At 42.8% G+C, this 17,432-nt stretch overlaps 1 protein-coding gene across 2 annotated transcripts in view; it reads left to right on the plus strand.

Moving 5' to 3' along the window:
• The window catches only part of PROX2 (prospero homeobox 2), a 140,692-nt gene extending 125,833 nt beyond the window's left edge, over positions 1–14,859 (plus strand). For both annotated transcript variants that reach the window (XM_033951094.1, XM_033951093.1), the window contains exon 5: positions 14,086–14,859. In XM_033951094.1, coding sequence (XP_033806985.1) covers positions 14,086–14,265 — 180 coding nt within the window. In that variant the 3' untranslated portion in view covers positions 14,266–14,859. The remainder of the gene's footprint in view (positions 1–14,085) is intronic.
• Positions 14,860–17,432: the final 2,573 nt, after the last annotated feature.

Raw genomic sequence — 17,432 nt, forward strand, 5'->3', positions numbered from 1 at the left:
GGACATCATTGGGGTCTCCAAAACATGGTGGAATGAAGAAAACAAATGGGACATAGCACTTCCGGGGTACAAACTCTATCGCGAGGACAGGTCAGGTCTGAAAGGAGGAGGAATAGCACTGTACATAAAATAAAGCATACATTCGACCAGAGTGGACACAGCAGCGACGAACAACAAATTGGAATCGTTATGGGTTAAAATACTGGGAAGGAAAGGGCCCGAGTTATAGATGGGCCTGTACTATCGTCCACCTGGGCAAACCAAAGCTACCGACGAAGAAATGGAAGCCGAGATGAAACAAGAATGCAAAAATGGTAACACAATTATTATGGGAGACTTCAACTATCCCGGGATAGACTTGAGTCTTGGAAACTCAAAATGCGCTAGGGAGACCGGATTCCTGGAGGCTATACAGTACTGCTTCATGGAGCAGCTTGTCAGAGAACAGACGAGAGCGAATGCCACTCTGGATCTAATCCTAAATAGGCTAAGAGGAACTGCAAAGGAAGTGGAGGTAGTGGGACCATTGGGAAACAGCGATCACAATATGATCAAGTTCAAAATTGAAGTAGGAATACCGAAGGGAAAGAGAACCACAGGGACAAGTTTTAACTTAAAGAAAGGAAACTACGAAGCGATGAGGGTAATGGTAAGGAAGAAACTTAGGAACAGCTCAAAGAAATGGCAGACTGTAGAGCAAGCCTGGTCTTTATTCAAGGACACGGTGAGCGAGGCACAAAATCTGTACATCCCCAGATTCAGGAAAGGGTGCAAAAAGAGCCGACAAAAGACCCGGCGTAGATAACTAAAGAAGTGAAGAAAGTGATAGGTGATAAGAAGAATTCATACAAGAAATGGAAAAAGGGCAAAACCGAGGAGAACTGGAAAGAACACAGGAAATATCAAAAAGAATGTCACCTCGTGGTTAGAAAAGCAAAAAGAGAATATGAGAGGCTAGCCAGGGAAGCACGAAATTTCAAACCGTTCTTCAGGTATGTCAAGGAGAAGCAGCCGGATAGGGAGGAGGTGACAGAGATAGGAAGGGAGTGCTGAAGGAGGAGAAAGAAGTGGCGGAAAGGCTAAACATGTTTTTTTCATCAGTATTTACAAAAGAGAACACATCCAACATACTGGAACCTGAACAAATCTTCAAAGGAGACCAAGCAGAAAAATTAACATCCATGGAAGTAAGCCTTGAAGACGTACACAGGCAGATAGAAAAATTAAAAACTGACAAATCACCAGGCCCGGTCGGAATCCATCCTAGGGTAACATAGAAACATAGAAATAGACGGCAGATAAGGGCCATGGCCCATCTAGTCTGCCCACCCCAATGACCCTCCCCTACCTTTCTCTGTGAATAGATCCCATGTGTCTATCCCATTTGGCCTTAAAATCAGGCACACTGCTGGCCTCAATAACCTGAAGTGGAAGACTATTCCAGCGATCAACCACCCTTTCAGTGAAAAAGAATTTCCTGGTGTCCCCGTGCAGTTTCCCGCCCCTGATTTTCCACGGATGCCCCCTTGTTGCCGTGGGACCCTTGAAAAAGAAGATATCTTCTTCCACCTCGATGCGGCCCGTGAGATACTTGAATGTCTCGATCATGTCACCCCTCTCTCTGTGTTCCTCGAGTGAGTACAGCTGCAACTTATCCAGCCGTTCCTCGTACGGGAGATCCTTGAGTCCTGAGACCATCCGGGTGGCCATTCTCTGGACCGACTCCAGTCTCAGCACATCCTTACGGTAATGCGGCCTCCAGAATTGCACACAGTATTCCAGGTGGGGCCTCACCATGGATCTATACAATGGCATAATGACTTCAGGCTTATGGCTGACGAAACTCCTGCGTATGCAACCTATGATTTGCCTTGCCTTGGGTATTGAAAGAACTAAAGGAGGAAATAGCGGAACTACTACAGCAAGTCTGTAATCTATCCCTGAAAACAGGTGTGATCCCGAAGGATTGGAAGATAGCTAATGTCACGTCCATCTTTAAAAAGGGATCAAGAGGTGACCCGGGGAACTACAGACCGGTAAGTCTGACCTCGGGGAAAATGGCGGAAGCACTGATAAAAGATAGCATCGAGGAGCATCTACAAAGGAATAAACTTATGATAACAAGCCAACATAGCTTCTGCAAGGGAAGATCGTGCCTGATGAACTTATTGCACTTCTTCGAAGGAATTAACAAACAGATGGACAAAGGGGACCCCATAGACATCGTATACTTAGATTTCCAAAAAGCCTTTGACAAGGTACCCCATGAACACCTATTTTGGAAACTGAAGAACCATGGGGTGGAAGGAGATGTACACAGATGGATCAGGAATTGGTTGGTGGGTAGGAAGCAGAGGGTAGGAGTGAAGGGCCACTACTCGGACTGGAGGAGGGTCACGAGTGGTGTTCCGCAGGAGTCGGTGCTTGGACCGTTGCTATTCAATGTATTTATAAATGATCTAGAAACAGGGACGAAGTGCAAAGTAATAAAATTCGCAGACGACACCAAACTATTTAATGGGGCTAGGACTAAAGAGGACTGTGAAGATTTACAAAGGGACCTGAACAAACTATGGGAGTGGGCGACGAGATGGCAGATGAAGTTCAATGTACAGAAATGTAAAGTCTTGCACGTAGGAAACAGAAACCCGAGGTACAGCTGCATGATGGGAGGGCAGTTATTGAATGAGAGTATCCAAGAAAGGGACTTGGGGGTAATAGTGGACAAGACAATGAAGCCGTCGGCACAGTGCGCAACGGCCTCTAAGAAAGCGAATAGAATGCTAGGTATAATCAAGAAGGGTATTACAACCAGAACGAAAGAAGATATTCTGCCGTTGTATCGGGCGATGGTGCGCCCGCATCTGGAGTACTGCGTCCAATATTGGTTGCCGTACCTATAGGATATGGCGATACTCGAGAGGGTTCAGAAGATAACGACACGTTTGATAAAAGGTATGGAAAACCTTTCATACACTGAAAGACTGGAGAAACTGGGGCTCTTTAACCTGGAGAAGCGAAGACTTAGAGGGGCTATGATAGAGACTTACAAGATCATGAAGGGGAAAGAGAAAGTGGAGAGGGACAGATTCTTCAAACTTTTGAAAACTATAAGAACGAGAGGGCATTCGGATAAATTAAAAGGGGACAGATTCAGAACCAATGCTAAGAAGTTCTTCTTCACCCAACAGGTGTTGGACACCTGGAATACGCTTCCAGAGGGCGTGATAGGACAGGGTACAGTATTGGAGTTCAAGAAGTGTTTGGACAATTTTCTGAAGGAAAAGGGTATAGATAGAGGGTTAAATACAGGTTTCTGGACCTGATGGGCCGCCATGTGAGCAGACTGCTGGGCATGATGGACTTCTGGTCTGACCCAGCAGAGGCACTGCTTATGTTCTTATGAGTGAAGCCCCGAAAGCTACCATTTTCTATCCTCACATAGTCAGGAAGCTAGAACAGAGTGAAAGCCTCCGGGGCCACCAAAGGCCCTGGAAACAGAGTTCAGAGCACAGACAGAAGAAAGTGCAACCAGAGAGTGAGAAATCAGACAACAAAGGATGTCTTGTCTATATTTTGCAGTTCAGAAAGAATTGCTTTTCTTTCTATTTCTCTGGTGTTGTAGTAAAGGGGGCGATCCGGCCCAGGCACCGTCTTCGTAAGGGGCGGCACCGGTCCTCCTTTCTGCCTCGTGCATTCACCACTTTCCATCCCCCGTATCTCTGTAACATTCCTGGCATCAGCAGCAACCCCCAGCCTGCTTCGGCTCTTCTTATTGGAAATGACGTCAGAGGGAGAACAGGTTGGGAGTTGCTGCTCACGCCAGGATTGTTAGAGGTATCGGGCGTGCGCAGCAGTGTGTGTGTGTGTGTGTGGTGGTGGGGGGGAGGGAGGTGCCACCGCCTTGGCTGCCTCTCACCATCGCTATGCCACTGGTTTAGAGTCTGACATCTTAGGGTTTTGTTGGTGTATATTAGGACTTTTCGTTTCAGGTCCTGTATTTGCATAGGGTTTATCTGTGCTCTGTATGGTAAGAATGAATCTTGAGAAGAGTAATTTGTGTCATGGCCCAAGTAGGAATAATAATAATAATTTATTCTTATATACAAACCATCAGTTCAAGGCGGTTTACAATAAAAAAAAGGCTGGACAAACAGCAAATTACAATACAAATATAAAATGCTTCTCAGAAAAATACAAATTGCAATTAAGTCAAATATTTTTCAAACAAATAAGTTTTAAGAGTTTTTCGAAATAGATAAGATTGATCTCGGGGAAATAAGAGCATTCCAACATGAATTCACTACACTAGCCTAAAATGCCAAGGTTTTTCCTAAGAATCTCTTATTACGACATGCTTTTACTGATGGAATCATAAACCAGCAAGTTCTTCGTGTATTCTTGTTTGTATTATAAAATTCAAAGTGGGAAGAGAGGTAGGTTGGGGTCAGTGCAAATAAAACTTTAAAACAGATACAACTGAATTTGAACAAAACTCTGGCCTCGATTGGCAACCAGTGGAGCTTTGAATAGTAAGGACTTATGTGATCATATTTTTTAAGGCTAAAAATCAGGTGGACTGCTGCATTCTGTACTATTCTAAGCCTACTAAGAGTTTTTTTTATAAGAACCTAGATAAACAATATTACAGTAGTCCAGAGTAGACAGAATTGATGACTGAACCAGTATCCTAAAAGATGTTGAATCAAAATATTTTTGGATGGTACAAGCTTCCATAGAATTGAGAAACATTTTTTAATCAATAAGTCGGTATGATCTGATTTTTTTTACTTCGGTCGTAAAAGATGTTAGAGGAATAAGTATTGTTATATCATCGGTGTAAATGTAGAATTTAATCTGTAAACTGTATAATAAATTTTCCAATGATGCTAGATAGACATTAAATAGTGTAGGCGAAAGTGGGCCTGTGGGATGCCACACGGGTTCATCCACAAAGATGAATATTCACCAGCACTAAATACATCTCTCCTGCAGCCCTTTTGGACCCAAAATGGCCCTTGCTTAAAAATTAGCAAAGACCACTGCCATAAAGCCATTATTAAGATAATATAATAATAATAATAATTTTATTTCTTATATACCGCTATACCCTAAGTTCAAAGCGATTTACAATGAGAGTCATTCCGAGAGAGAGTGCAGTGTTTACAGCTGGAGACAAATGTTTACAACAAGATACATATGTTTAGAACAAGATATAAGATAACAAGCTTTGGAACCAGGAATCTGAGATACATTAGCATTGGAACAAGATATCAAAGTTACATAACGAAGGGTTCAGAACAAGGTACAAGAGATCAAAGCTGTTTACGGGAAGATAATTACAATGTGAATAAGATACAGGATATTACAATGTGAGTAAGATATTGGAGGATATTTATAATAAGATATAAGAGATCAGCGCTGTTTACAGGAAGATATTTACAATGAGAATAAGAGAGGATTACAGCAAAATACGTCGAAAGAGGAAGGGAAAAGGTAGCGGATGGGCTTTCGGGGGGGTTACCATTGGTAGAAGAAAACTAGATGGCGTTGAAGAGACGGGTCTTCAGTGATTTTTTGAAGTCAGTGTATGATGTGGCCTCGAGAATTGGTTTTGCTAGCCATGTGTTCAGTTTAGCTGCCTGGAATGATAGCATTCTGTCTAGGTACTTCTTGTAGTGACATGATTTCAGAGATGGGTAGATAAAGAGATTTGCTCTGCGAGAGGACTTATTCGGGCAGTTGGTGAAGAATTGGGAAGCTAGGTAGGTTGGTAGTATCCCGAAGATAGCTTTGAAGCTGATGCAAGCAAACTTGAAAAGTATTCTGGATTCTACTGGCAGCCAGTGAAGTATTTGGAGGTATGGGGTGATATGTTCCCATTTTTTTAGTCCGAAGATGAGTCGGACTGCAGTGTTTTGGATTAATCTTAGCTTGTGAAGTGATTTTTTGTAAGCTCCCAGAAATATGATGTTGCAGTAGTCCAGAGTATTCAGGATGGAGGCTTGTACTAGTAGTCAAAAGGATGATTTGTCGAAGAATTTTTTGACAGTGCAGAGTTTCCATAGAGTAGAGATACATTTTTTGAACATTAGATCTGTATGTTTTTCTAGTGTTAGATGTCTGTCAAGGGTAATCCCTAGTATTTTTATAGATTGAGCAATTTCGTAATCTCTGCCGCTCAGGTGAATCTTGTTGTCTTTTATCTGCTCACTGGGAGAGGCCAGGAAAAATTTAGATTTTTCTGTGTTCAGTTTGAGTTTGAAGGCCTTCATCCAAAGTTCTATTTGGTTTAGGATATTGGATAGGAGATTAATGAAATTCGGTGAGATATCGGATAGTGGAAGCACGACGGTGATATCGTCAGCGTAAACATGGAAGGTGAGATTTAGGCTCTGTAATAGGTGTCCCAATGAGATGAGATAGATGTTGAAAAGGGTCGGTGACAGTGGGGAGCCCTAGGGAAGTCCGCAGTTGTTATTCCTGCTGAAGGAGAATTTGTCTTCCTTGAGTACTTGATAGGATCTGAGTTCGAGAAATCCCCGGAACCGAGTATGAGTGTTTCCTGAGATGCCTATAGATTCCAGACAGTTCAGCAAGATGGAGTGGTCAACTAGGTCAAAGGCACTGCTTAGATCCAGTTGGAGAATCAAGGCATTGGAGCCTTGACTGAGAAGGGAATGTAGATAGTTTAGAAGAGAGGCCATTACAGTTTCGGTGCTGAGCCGGGTCTGAAACCAGATTGGTTAGTATGCAGTAGGTTGAATTTGTCTAGGTAGTTGTTTAGATCAGCATTTACCAGGCCTTCCATTAATTTGGCAACCAGAGGGATGTTCGCGACAGGTCTGTAGTTGGAAACTACATCCTGTAGCAGGATGCTTCTTTTTTGTTCTTTTTTATAGGAGTTATAACAATTTGGCCCAGGTCTTCTGGGAACTTCCCAACAGATAATTGTAGGTTGATCCAGTTTAGAAGTTTGGTTTTGAAGATAATAGGGGCAGATTTCATCACGGGTCTAATCTGCAATATGATTTGGCATATTTGTTGTAGTACTTGATGAACCTTAGCCAGTCAGTTTCCTTGAAGTATGACCAGCTCATGTCGGCTTTTGAAGAGGAGTCAGGGTCCTGGGGGATGGCGTAGTTCCAGTGGGAGTCTTGTGTTTGGAAGGGCATGTCTTGATTTGGATATTTTTGAGATGAAAAAATCGGCCAGGTCGTCTGCTGTGATCGGGGATTCTTCTACTGGGTTTGTATAAGAGTGGGTATCGAACAAGTCGTTGACTAGATTGAAAAGTTTGTTGCTGTTTAAGGAGGTGTTACCTATAATGTTGGCATAAAAGGTTTTTTTCTTTTTTGAGATAGTGGTTTTGTAGTTAGTTAGCATTTGGCGCCAGGCGTCTCTAGACTCTGGTGTTCCTAATTTTGTCCATTTCCTTTCTAGTCTTCTTAGTTCTCTCTTTATTTCAAGGAGCTCTGGGTCAAACCAGCCCGATAGGTTTCTAGGTCTAATCCTTCTTTTCTTAAGTGGGGCTATTTCGTTTAGGATATGAGTGCTGGTGGAGTTCCAGGAGTTCATGAAGAGGTTAGGATAAGCAGCATAAAATCTGTTTCACTCTTGGAATTTTGCTAGGTACTTGTGACTTAGATTGGCCTTGGTTGGAAACAGGATACTGGGCTTGATAGATCTTTCACATGTCCCAGTATTGCAACACTTATGTTCTTAGATCCTTTTCCTGTGTGATGACTCCTAATGTGGAACCTTGCATCATATAGCTATAGCTTGGGTCCCTTTATGTGAAGTCCATTGCACCGACTTCTAGGCCTGCTCCTCTGCTCTGCTGGGATGTTTTTGTGGCCAGTTTACTAGGAATGGTGCTTTTTTCACTAGGACTTTTTTTTTCTTTAAATGACGAGCTAAGCTACCAATTTCTTTTTGAGACTAAGGTAAGTAAACACTATAATTCAGGGTCACATTATAATTCTGGGTCACATTGTTTTGCTGGGGCTAGGGGGAGTACACATTGTAATTCTGGGTCTAAGGGGAGTTCACATTGTAATTCTGGATCTAGGAGGGGTGCACATTGTGATTCTGGGACTAGGAGAAGTACACATTGTAATTCTGGGTCCAGCGACAGTGCACACACTGCAAATTGTATTAAAGGAAGTCAAGTTGCCCAAGAGGGAATACCCCCACAGGGTACACACAATTCCGAGTCTGGGATAGGTGCAAACTGTAGTTCTGGGTATGGGGAGTCCAGGAAAGGTGCACGTTGTAGCTCTGGGTCTAGGAAGAGTACGAGACATGCAAATAATGCTAAAGGTGGCCTAGTTGCTATAGCAGGAATGTCCCCACTGAGACATAACAAACATACAACATGGAGGGCTATGTACGTCAACACCCACAGTCTGGGAAACAAGATCCTGGAATTGGTAACAGAAATGACAAATGCCGACTTGGATGTGGTGGCGATATCTGAGACCTGGCTCACAGACTCCCACGGGTGGGACATGGTCATACCGGGTTACAACTTGCTTCACCGGGACAGGGAGAGCAAAATGTTAGGAGGTGTAGCATTATATACTAAAGATGACATTAAAATCACCAGAATCACAGATGTACGGTACACTGGGGAATCCCTTTGGGTAAATTTGGCTAGAGGGAAGGACAAATGTCTGTATCTTGGCGTAGTATACAGACCCCCAAGACAACAGGATGACCAAGATATGGAATTAATTGGAGATATAGAGAATATCACCTTGCGTGGGGACACAGTATTGTTAGGCGACTTCAACATGCCTGATGTGGATTGGGTCACGCTTTCCTCTGCTTCAGGCAGCAGCAGGAGGCTATTAAACTCCTTGAAGGGAGCAAGACTAAGGCAACTGGTGTTGGAACCAACAAGGGATCAGGCAATCCTAGACCTGATACTTACCAATGGAGAAAGTGTCACAGAGGTCTCGGTGGGCGACACATTGGCCTCCAGTGACCACAACATGGTATGGTTCAATCTCAGGAAAGGTTTCACTAAATCTACCACACTGACCAAGGTCCTTAAATTCAAGGACACAAACTTCAAAAACATGGGGAACTTCGTTCACCAGGCACTACAAAGCCAAGCAGAAACCGATAACGTGGAAGAAATGTGGTCAACTATGAAAGCCACCTTACAGGAAGCAACAAACCGCTATGTTAAATCAGTAAGTAAACGGAGTAGGAACAATAAGCCACAGTGGTTCTCTGCGGAGATCTCGGACCTCATCAAAGAAAAGAAAAAAGCATTCATCTCTTACAAACAATCAGAGAAACAGGACTCCAGGGAAATCTATCTGGCCAAGTCAAAAGCCGTCAAAACAGCAGTTAGGGCGGCCAAATTCCGCATGGAGGAGTCTTTAGCAAGGAACATAAAGAAAGGAGATAAATCCTTTTTCAGGTATTTCAGTGACAGGAACAAGAACTCAGGCGGGATAGTACGTCTCAGGAAACCAGAGGGAGACTATGCAGAAACGGACTCGGAAAAAGCCCAACTGTTAAATGAATACTTCTGCTCAGTCTTCACCCGCGAGGTGCCGGGACTTGGTCCTCAGCTGCAGACAAGGGTTGACTCCGTTTAGTAATTTCGAGTTTACGCCCAGCAGTGTCTACTGTGAGCTGTCAAAGCTCAAGGTTAACAAGGCAATGGGGTCTGACAACCTACACCCCAGGATGCTCAGGGAGTTGTGTGATGTTTTGGTGGAACCGCTATCCGCGCTCTTCAATCTCTCCCTTAGTACAGGTAACGTCCCGTTGGACTGGAAAACAGCTAACGTCATTCCACTTCATAAGAAAGGCTCCAAGATGGAGACAGCAAACTACAGACCGGTGAGTCTCACATCAATAGTGAGCAAACTAATGGAAACTCTAATCAAACGCCAATTGGATACGATCATGAACGAAGAGAATCTACGGGATCCCCGTCAACATGGATTTACTAAGGGGAGATCCTGCCAATCCAACCTGATCAGCTTCTTTGACTGGGTGACGAGAAAGCTGGATGTTGGGGAGTCCCTGGACATCGTATACCTGGACTTCAGCAAAGCATTCGATAGCGTACCACACCGCAGGTTGCTGAGCAAGATGAATTCTATAGGATTGGGCGACACGTTGACGAAATGGATTGGGAACTGGCTTGAAGGTAGGCTTCAGAGGGTAGTGGTGAATGGCACCCCCTCCGAAACGACGGAGGTGATCAGTGGAGTGCCACAGGGCTCCGTCCTGGGCCCGATCCTGTTCAGCATCTACATAAGGGACTTGGCAGAAGGGCTCCGAGGTAAAATAACATTATTCGCCGATGCCAAACTAAGCAATGTAGTGGCCAAGAGTACAACAGACAAAAATTCAATGCCCGACAACATGATGCACGACCTACTACTACTGGAGCGCTGGTCTAGGTCCTGGCAACTCAGCTTCAATGCCAAAAAATGCAAAGTCATGCACCTGGGCAGCCAAAATCCATGCAAGACTTACACCCTAAATGGCGAGATCCTAACAAGAACTGAAGCAGAACGTGACCTAGGGGTGATCGTCAGTGAGGCCCCATTACCGAAGGATGTGTTGAGACTAGAGTCGGTCCAGAGAATGGCCACCCGGATGATCGCGGGTCTCAAGGATCTCCCGTACGAGGAAAGGCTGGATAAATTACAGCTCTACTCACTCGAGGAACGCAGAGAGAGAGGAGACATGATCGAGACGTTCAAGTATCTCACGGGCCGCATCGAAGTGGAAGAAGATATCTTCCTTCTCAAGGGTCCCATGGCAACCAGGGGGCACCCGTGGAAAATCAGGGGAGGGAAACTGCACGGTGACACCAGGAAATTCTTTTTCACTGAAAGAGTGGTTGACCGCTGGAATAGTCTTCCACTTCAGGTCACTGAGGCCAGCAGCGTGCCTGATTTTAAGGCCAAATGGGATAGACACGTGGGATCTATTCACTGAGTTAGGTGGGGGAGGGTCATTGCGGTGGACAGACTAGATGGGCCGTGGCCCTTATCTGCCGTCTATTTCTATGTTTCTATGAACCTAAAAATGTACAAACTACGCACAAAAACATCTGGAAAATAGTGATTTATTTATCAACCTTGCTAGACCAGTATAGCTTCAGCTTACTGATAGGTTATATCTCATCTTGACCAGCAGGTGGAGACTGAGATAAAGCTTTGGAATAGTACTTAATAGCTGACTCTCCCTAATTACCTCAGTCTTCTCTCAGTTTCCAGCAAGTGTGAGTTAGTTGTACCCATCTCCCTTGATCAGGGCTGTTGGAATTTGTTTAGGGCTTCTATTTCCTGTTTTTGTGCCAGACCGAGCTTGGGTGGGCCCTGTTTTGGGGTCCGTCCGACCTGAGGGGTTTCAAACCCGGCGGGTCTCATGCTGGGTCCTTCCCCCCATTTCCTCCACCTCCCCAACATTTTTTTTAGAGGTGCCTCAGCAGTAAGCCTTGCTCCCAATTCAGGTAAGACATACTGCTTTGAGAGCCAGTGGAGTCTGTTCTGTAAAAAAAAAAAATCCTGAGGCAGTGCCGGTCTGAAAGGTTGCTTTCCCTTTAAATTTAAAGTAAATTACTATATTTTTCTTCTAACCGGCACTTTTCTTTAGTTAGGTCATGTATATAGCAATGAGCACTTTAGAAGGAAAAAAGTGCTTATTTTGTTCCAGACGCGAGGCACTTGCGGCCAGCATGTGCAAGCATTGTGCAGGCCGGAGCGGTGGAGGAGCCTGTCGGCAGCAGGTGCCATCAGCCATAGCTTCCCACCGCAAGTGCCTCGCGAGTTGGCAGCTGGCAGTGAGGAAACCCATGGAGGGATTTCCTCATCTTCCAACAGTAAGAGTAAAAAGGATTCCCGTACCACCGAAGCGGCTGGGGATTCCCTCACAGCTGTTACCGACTTGCCTGTGCACAGATTGAAGGATTGAACGGTTTCCGCTCATTTGACTGACCAATCCACACAGAGATCTTCTCACTACAAAAATTTTTTATTATCATTATTGATATTAATTTTACATACATATATATATTGCTGCAGTACACATTTTTCTGCCTCAAGCTAGTATCTTCTAGAACATTTTTGCTCACCAATACAGAGCAAGCAGCGGACCATATGGACCTAATGATTAAAAAATGTTTTTCCATTCTCTGGAAACTTCGCACCATTAAAAAATATTTTGATTTAATGTCTTTCAGGCTATTGGTTCAGTCATCAATCTTGTCCGTCCTAGACTACTGTAATATGATCTATTACAAAAAAATTTCTAACAGATTAAGACTAATACAAAATACAGCAGTCTACTTGATCTTTGGTCTAAAAAATATGACCATGTCAACTCCTACTATTTACAGCTTCATTGGTTTCCATTCAAGGCAAGAGTTCTGTTTAAATTAAAACAGGTGTTCCTATAGAGAACTTGCAGTGGATTAAATGACTGTGTGGACTGTTAAGTTGAAGACGATGGGAACCTCATTGATGATAATTTTCCTTGATTCATTTTGGATAGTAATAACACAAAATTATCAGGCATTATATACATGCCTCAGTATTTTTTGGAGATAGCACAAGTAGTTAATGTAAGGAAGTGGAGCTTCCATTATTAGAAATAAATGTGGAGAGCATTTTCTAATGAGGTCTCTTTCTGCACTTTATTTAAACCGATATACACTTCTCCCTTCGTATTCACGGTTTTTAGCTTGCTGGTGCTCTCCCCAAATTACGTCAACTTGCATAGAGAAATCGCTGATTCCAAACGTTTACAAAGAAAATCACCATGTATTGCTTCTCTGTTAGGAACAGGCCAGGTCTTTCACCATGTTATTCGCAGTTTCACCATATTCACAATGATTTTTAATAGAAAACAGCGAATAACATATGAAAAAGTTATTCACGGTTTTTCTGTATTCGCGGGTCTGTTAATCCCCCTATCACAGCGAATATGGCGGGAGAAGTGTATGTATTTTAAACATTTACGAAGCTATTGATGTGTTTCTCAATTTTTGAGTGTTAATATGCGACACAGTGTGATTTTTTGAACATGCAATTATCATTTTTAGTAGCTGTATGTGCCAGTGTTAAATGTTTATGTTGCTTTTCTATAGCATAGACATATATGTCTCAGCATATATCCAGTACATTTATGATTCCAAAAGGAATGTTCCTGCACACATACCTGGTACATAAATGCCAGCAGATGCCTTTTCAGAATTATTAGCAGAATTTAAACCATTCCAGATCCAATTTGCATGTCATCAAGCCTCCATTCATTTGTCTAGACCCGAAATCCATTCCAGTGGTCACCACAATTTGTGCTCCTAAATTTAGGAGATTTTAGTCTAAATCTCAAAGCAGGGAGCAGATCCTTGAAATACTGGGCCATGAAACTTATGAGCCACCTAGAGTGATAAATAGACTATTTGAATTCTTCCTTCAGGTAAAATGATGAGTGTATTTGTAGGATTACCATATGGCTCCAGAAAAAGGAGGATGTTTTGAGACATCCATTGTGGAAGTAAAACCCGGATGTCTCAATCCATCCTCCTTTTTCTGGAGCCATATGGTAACCCTATGTATGCGGCTGGCAGGATCTATTGTTTTGCCTTGACTGCAGCTGCTCTTTATTGTCCTCCAGAATCTAGTCTGCCTAATGGTTGGGCCAGCCTTGCTCAATCTCACAGCTGCTGTGTTTGTTTGACTTATTTTTTAACAGCTGTGGTCTGGAGCTTCTCTCTGTCAACACACAAAGAGTTGGGAGGAGCAGAGAGAGTAAAAGGTTTCTAAATCCCATGCACCTCAAAATCTGGGGCTCTTTTACCAGGCGTATCACAGCAAATTGTGTTAGGACATTTGAATAGTAACCTACACCAACTTACGTATCAGCATGCTATTTTTGTCAGCTGGTGTTAGGACCATTTAAGTCACACTAAGAGCCAAATAATGCGATGTAAGACCCTGCTTGATGCATTTCCCCCTAGATCTGAAATTCAAGATAAAAAGAAACCTCAGATATTTTCTAAAAAGCTCTGGATCTAACATGTACTGATGGCATGTTTGGTTACAGGTTCCAGATGTCTTCTTCAACACTGCCACAGTTACTCTGCGTGAGTTTTTCAGTGCTGTCAACACTGGGAAAGACCTGGACCCATCTTGGAAGAAATCCATCTATAAGACCATCTCTAAACTGGACAGTGACATTCCAGAGGTTTTCAAGTCTCCCACTTATCCACATGGAGGACATTAGGACTAAATTGAGCCTATTCAAAGAAAATGAGAAAAAAAATCCCAGAAGACAAGTGACGTGGTCTCAAAAAGGGTATAACAACTCTCAATTATTCGGTGCATACTTTATTAAAATTCAGGAGAATAAAACACCCAACATGGCCAAATTAATTCAAATGGCTGCATTAGAGGTAACAAATTAAACTGTAAAAGAAACAACATAAATTAAAAATAATAAAACAAAAAAAGAGTTGCAAATATATAAAAGGACAAATCAACAACATAAACCTAATCCAATAATTTAAATTATACATAGCCAAGAATAATCAAAGCAATCAAACATTTGAGCATCAAGGAAAATTCTCTGTTTATAAATGACAGTACTCCTTAATTAGAACACATTTTTAAAATAAAAATTATGTACAGGTTAGTCTTAAACATACACCTTCATAAGAGTTGCCATCCAAGACCAGTCAGTAATATCACATAAAATTATTTAAATTGGGAAATACAATCTGTAATTTATAATATTATCCTAGATTTAAATTGTATGTAAGGGCCAGGTATCTATTAGACAAAATGTAACAACATCAATGGAAAAGTAAATAAAATGTATGTGCTCAAAAAACCATTGTGACCGAACAATTGGGATATGGTCATTTGTATCCTTTTACTCTATGGCACTACTAGACATACGCAGTGCTGTACAGTCAAACCATAGAATAGACAGTCCCTGCTCAAAAGAGCTTACAACCTAGACAAGAAGGTGCATCAATACACAGTGCTCGGTTGGGGAGAACTGGAGATTGGAATTGAAAGCAGCTTTGAGTCTGGATTTGAAGACTGCCAGAGATGGAGCTTGATGTACTGAGTCAGACAGTTTGTTCCAGGCATACGGTGCAGCAAAGTAGAAAGGATGGAGTCTGGAGTTGGCCGTAGAGGAGAAGGGTTCAGATAAGAGAGACTTACCCGATGAACAGAGTTTCTGGGGAGGGGGGAAGACATGTGGAGAGAGATGAAAGAGGAGAAATACTGAGGAACTGCAGAGTGAATACACTTGTAGGTCTGTAAGAGGAATTTGAATTGTATGCAGAAATGGATAGGGAGCCAATGAAATGACTTGCGGAGAGGGGTAAAGTGGGTGTAGTGACATTGGTGAAATATGAGGCGTGCAGCAGAGTTCTGAACAGATTGAAGGGGGGAGAGATGGTTTAGCAGAAGGCCAGTGAGAAGCAGGTTGCAGTAGTCTAAGCGAGAGGTGATGAGGGTATGGATTAGGGTCTTAGCAGTGCATCAGAAAGGAAAGGTCTAATTTTAGTGATATTGTAGATAAAAACAACAGGTTTTGGCAATCTGTTGAATATGTGAAGAGAAGGAGAGAGATGAGTCAAAGATTACCCTGAGGTTGCAAGCTGACAAGGCAGGGAGGATGAGGGTGTTGTTCATAGAAATAGAGAACAAAGGAAGACGAAAGATGGGTTTAGGTGGAAAGGTAATGCGCTCAGTCTTGGCCATGTTTAATTTTAGATGGTGGCGAGACATCCAGGTAGAAATGTCAGACAAACAGGCTGAAACCCAGGATTGAATGCCTTTCGAGATTTTAGATGTAGAGAAATATATCTGTGAGTCATCAGCATAGAAGTGATAATGAAAGCCATGGGAGGAGATCAGAACACCAAGGGAAGAAATGTAGATGGAAAAAAGAAGCAGCCCCACGACAGAGCCCTGAGGTATACCAACCATCAATGGATCCACCACAGCATATGCTAATGGTGCGATGGGAAAAAATAGGAAGAAAACCATGAGATAACATAGCCCTGAAATCCAAGCAAGGACATTGTATTGATGAGTAGGTGATGATTTACCGTATCAAAAGCTGTGGATAGATCAAGAAAGATGAGGACAGAGTAGAAGCAGGTCATTGGAGACTTCAATAAGGGCAGTTTCTGTAGAATGAAGAGGGTTAAAAGCCCGATTGAAGCGGGTCAAGAATAGCTTCAAGTAGTTTGGATAAAAAGAGGAGGAGGGAGAAAGGACATTAGTTGGAAGGGCAGATAGGGTTCAGAGAGGGTTTTTTGAGGAGTGATGTAACAATAGCATGTTTAAAGGCGTCAGGCACAGTTGTGGTGGAGCATGATAGGTTGAGGATATGGCAGATAGAGGGGATGACAATAGGAGAGATAGTGGTTAAGTAGATGGGATGAGATCAGAGGAGTTTGGAGGAGGAAAGAAAATGTGCAGTTTCCTCCTTAGTAATTTCAGGAAAGGAAGATAGGGTGGCAAAGGGAGGGGGGATTGATAGAGCAGGGTTGGGGGAGGTGGTTCATATGAGAAGGCTAATTTTGTGAACCTTATCATAGAAGTACTTAGCTATAATCTGGGGGGGAGAGTGATGGAGGGATTGGCGGTGGGGAGACCAGGAGTAATGAGTTCAGTGTGGCAAAGAGGCCGTGAGGGTTGGAGCTGAGACAGTCAGGCGGGTGTAGTAATCTTGTTTGACAAGTGATAGAGCAGACTGGAAGGAGGTCAAAAATTATATCAGACCTTTCTAATTTTTTAATATTGTAAATCGCCCAGATACATGTGATGGTCGGTATATCAAGCCATGAATAAACTTGAAACTTGAATGAAAGAAGTCAGCATGGGTATGGGATTTGAGTCAGAGCCATTCATCGGACCTGGCACAGGAGCTTAAGTAGCAGATTTTAGAGTTTAGCTTGGGCTGAGGTTTGGGGCAATTTATAGAGCGTGGGGTAGGGGGAGCGAGAGTGGTGTTCTAGGAGGTGCATTGCTAAGCAGTACATGCTAAAACACTGAGCTGCCCACTAGGAATTATGGGTGGCTTGGTATTTAGCATATGCCCACAGTTGTTATCGATTATTGCACATTTACCAAAGTCCACACAGAAAGTAACACAAAAATATTTTCAAAGCTGGCAATATAAATTTAAAACAAAACTTATCTGTATGATTATCTACACAGGAGTCTACTTCATTCGATGATAGAAAAAGGCATCCAGCTAGCATAAATCAGTTCTTCACAAATTGTCATAATCACTTCAAGTTCCAAAGCCCAGTACTGACCTTCTTTCCCTACTAATGTGACATTCTTAGTGTGGTAGACAGTAGCACAGACCCACACTAAACATTAAAAACATATGGGAGGAGGTGTGGCCAGCAGTGACATGAG

The sequence above is a fragment of the Geotrypetes seraphini genome, chromosome 7, assembly GCF_902459505.1.
Source record: "Geotrypetes seraphini chromosome 7, aGeoSer1.1, whole genome shotgun sequence".
NCBI classification, from domain to species: domain Eukaryota; kingdom Metazoa; phylum Chordata; class Amphibia; order Gymnophiona; family Dermophiidae; genus Geotrypetes; species Geotrypetes seraphini.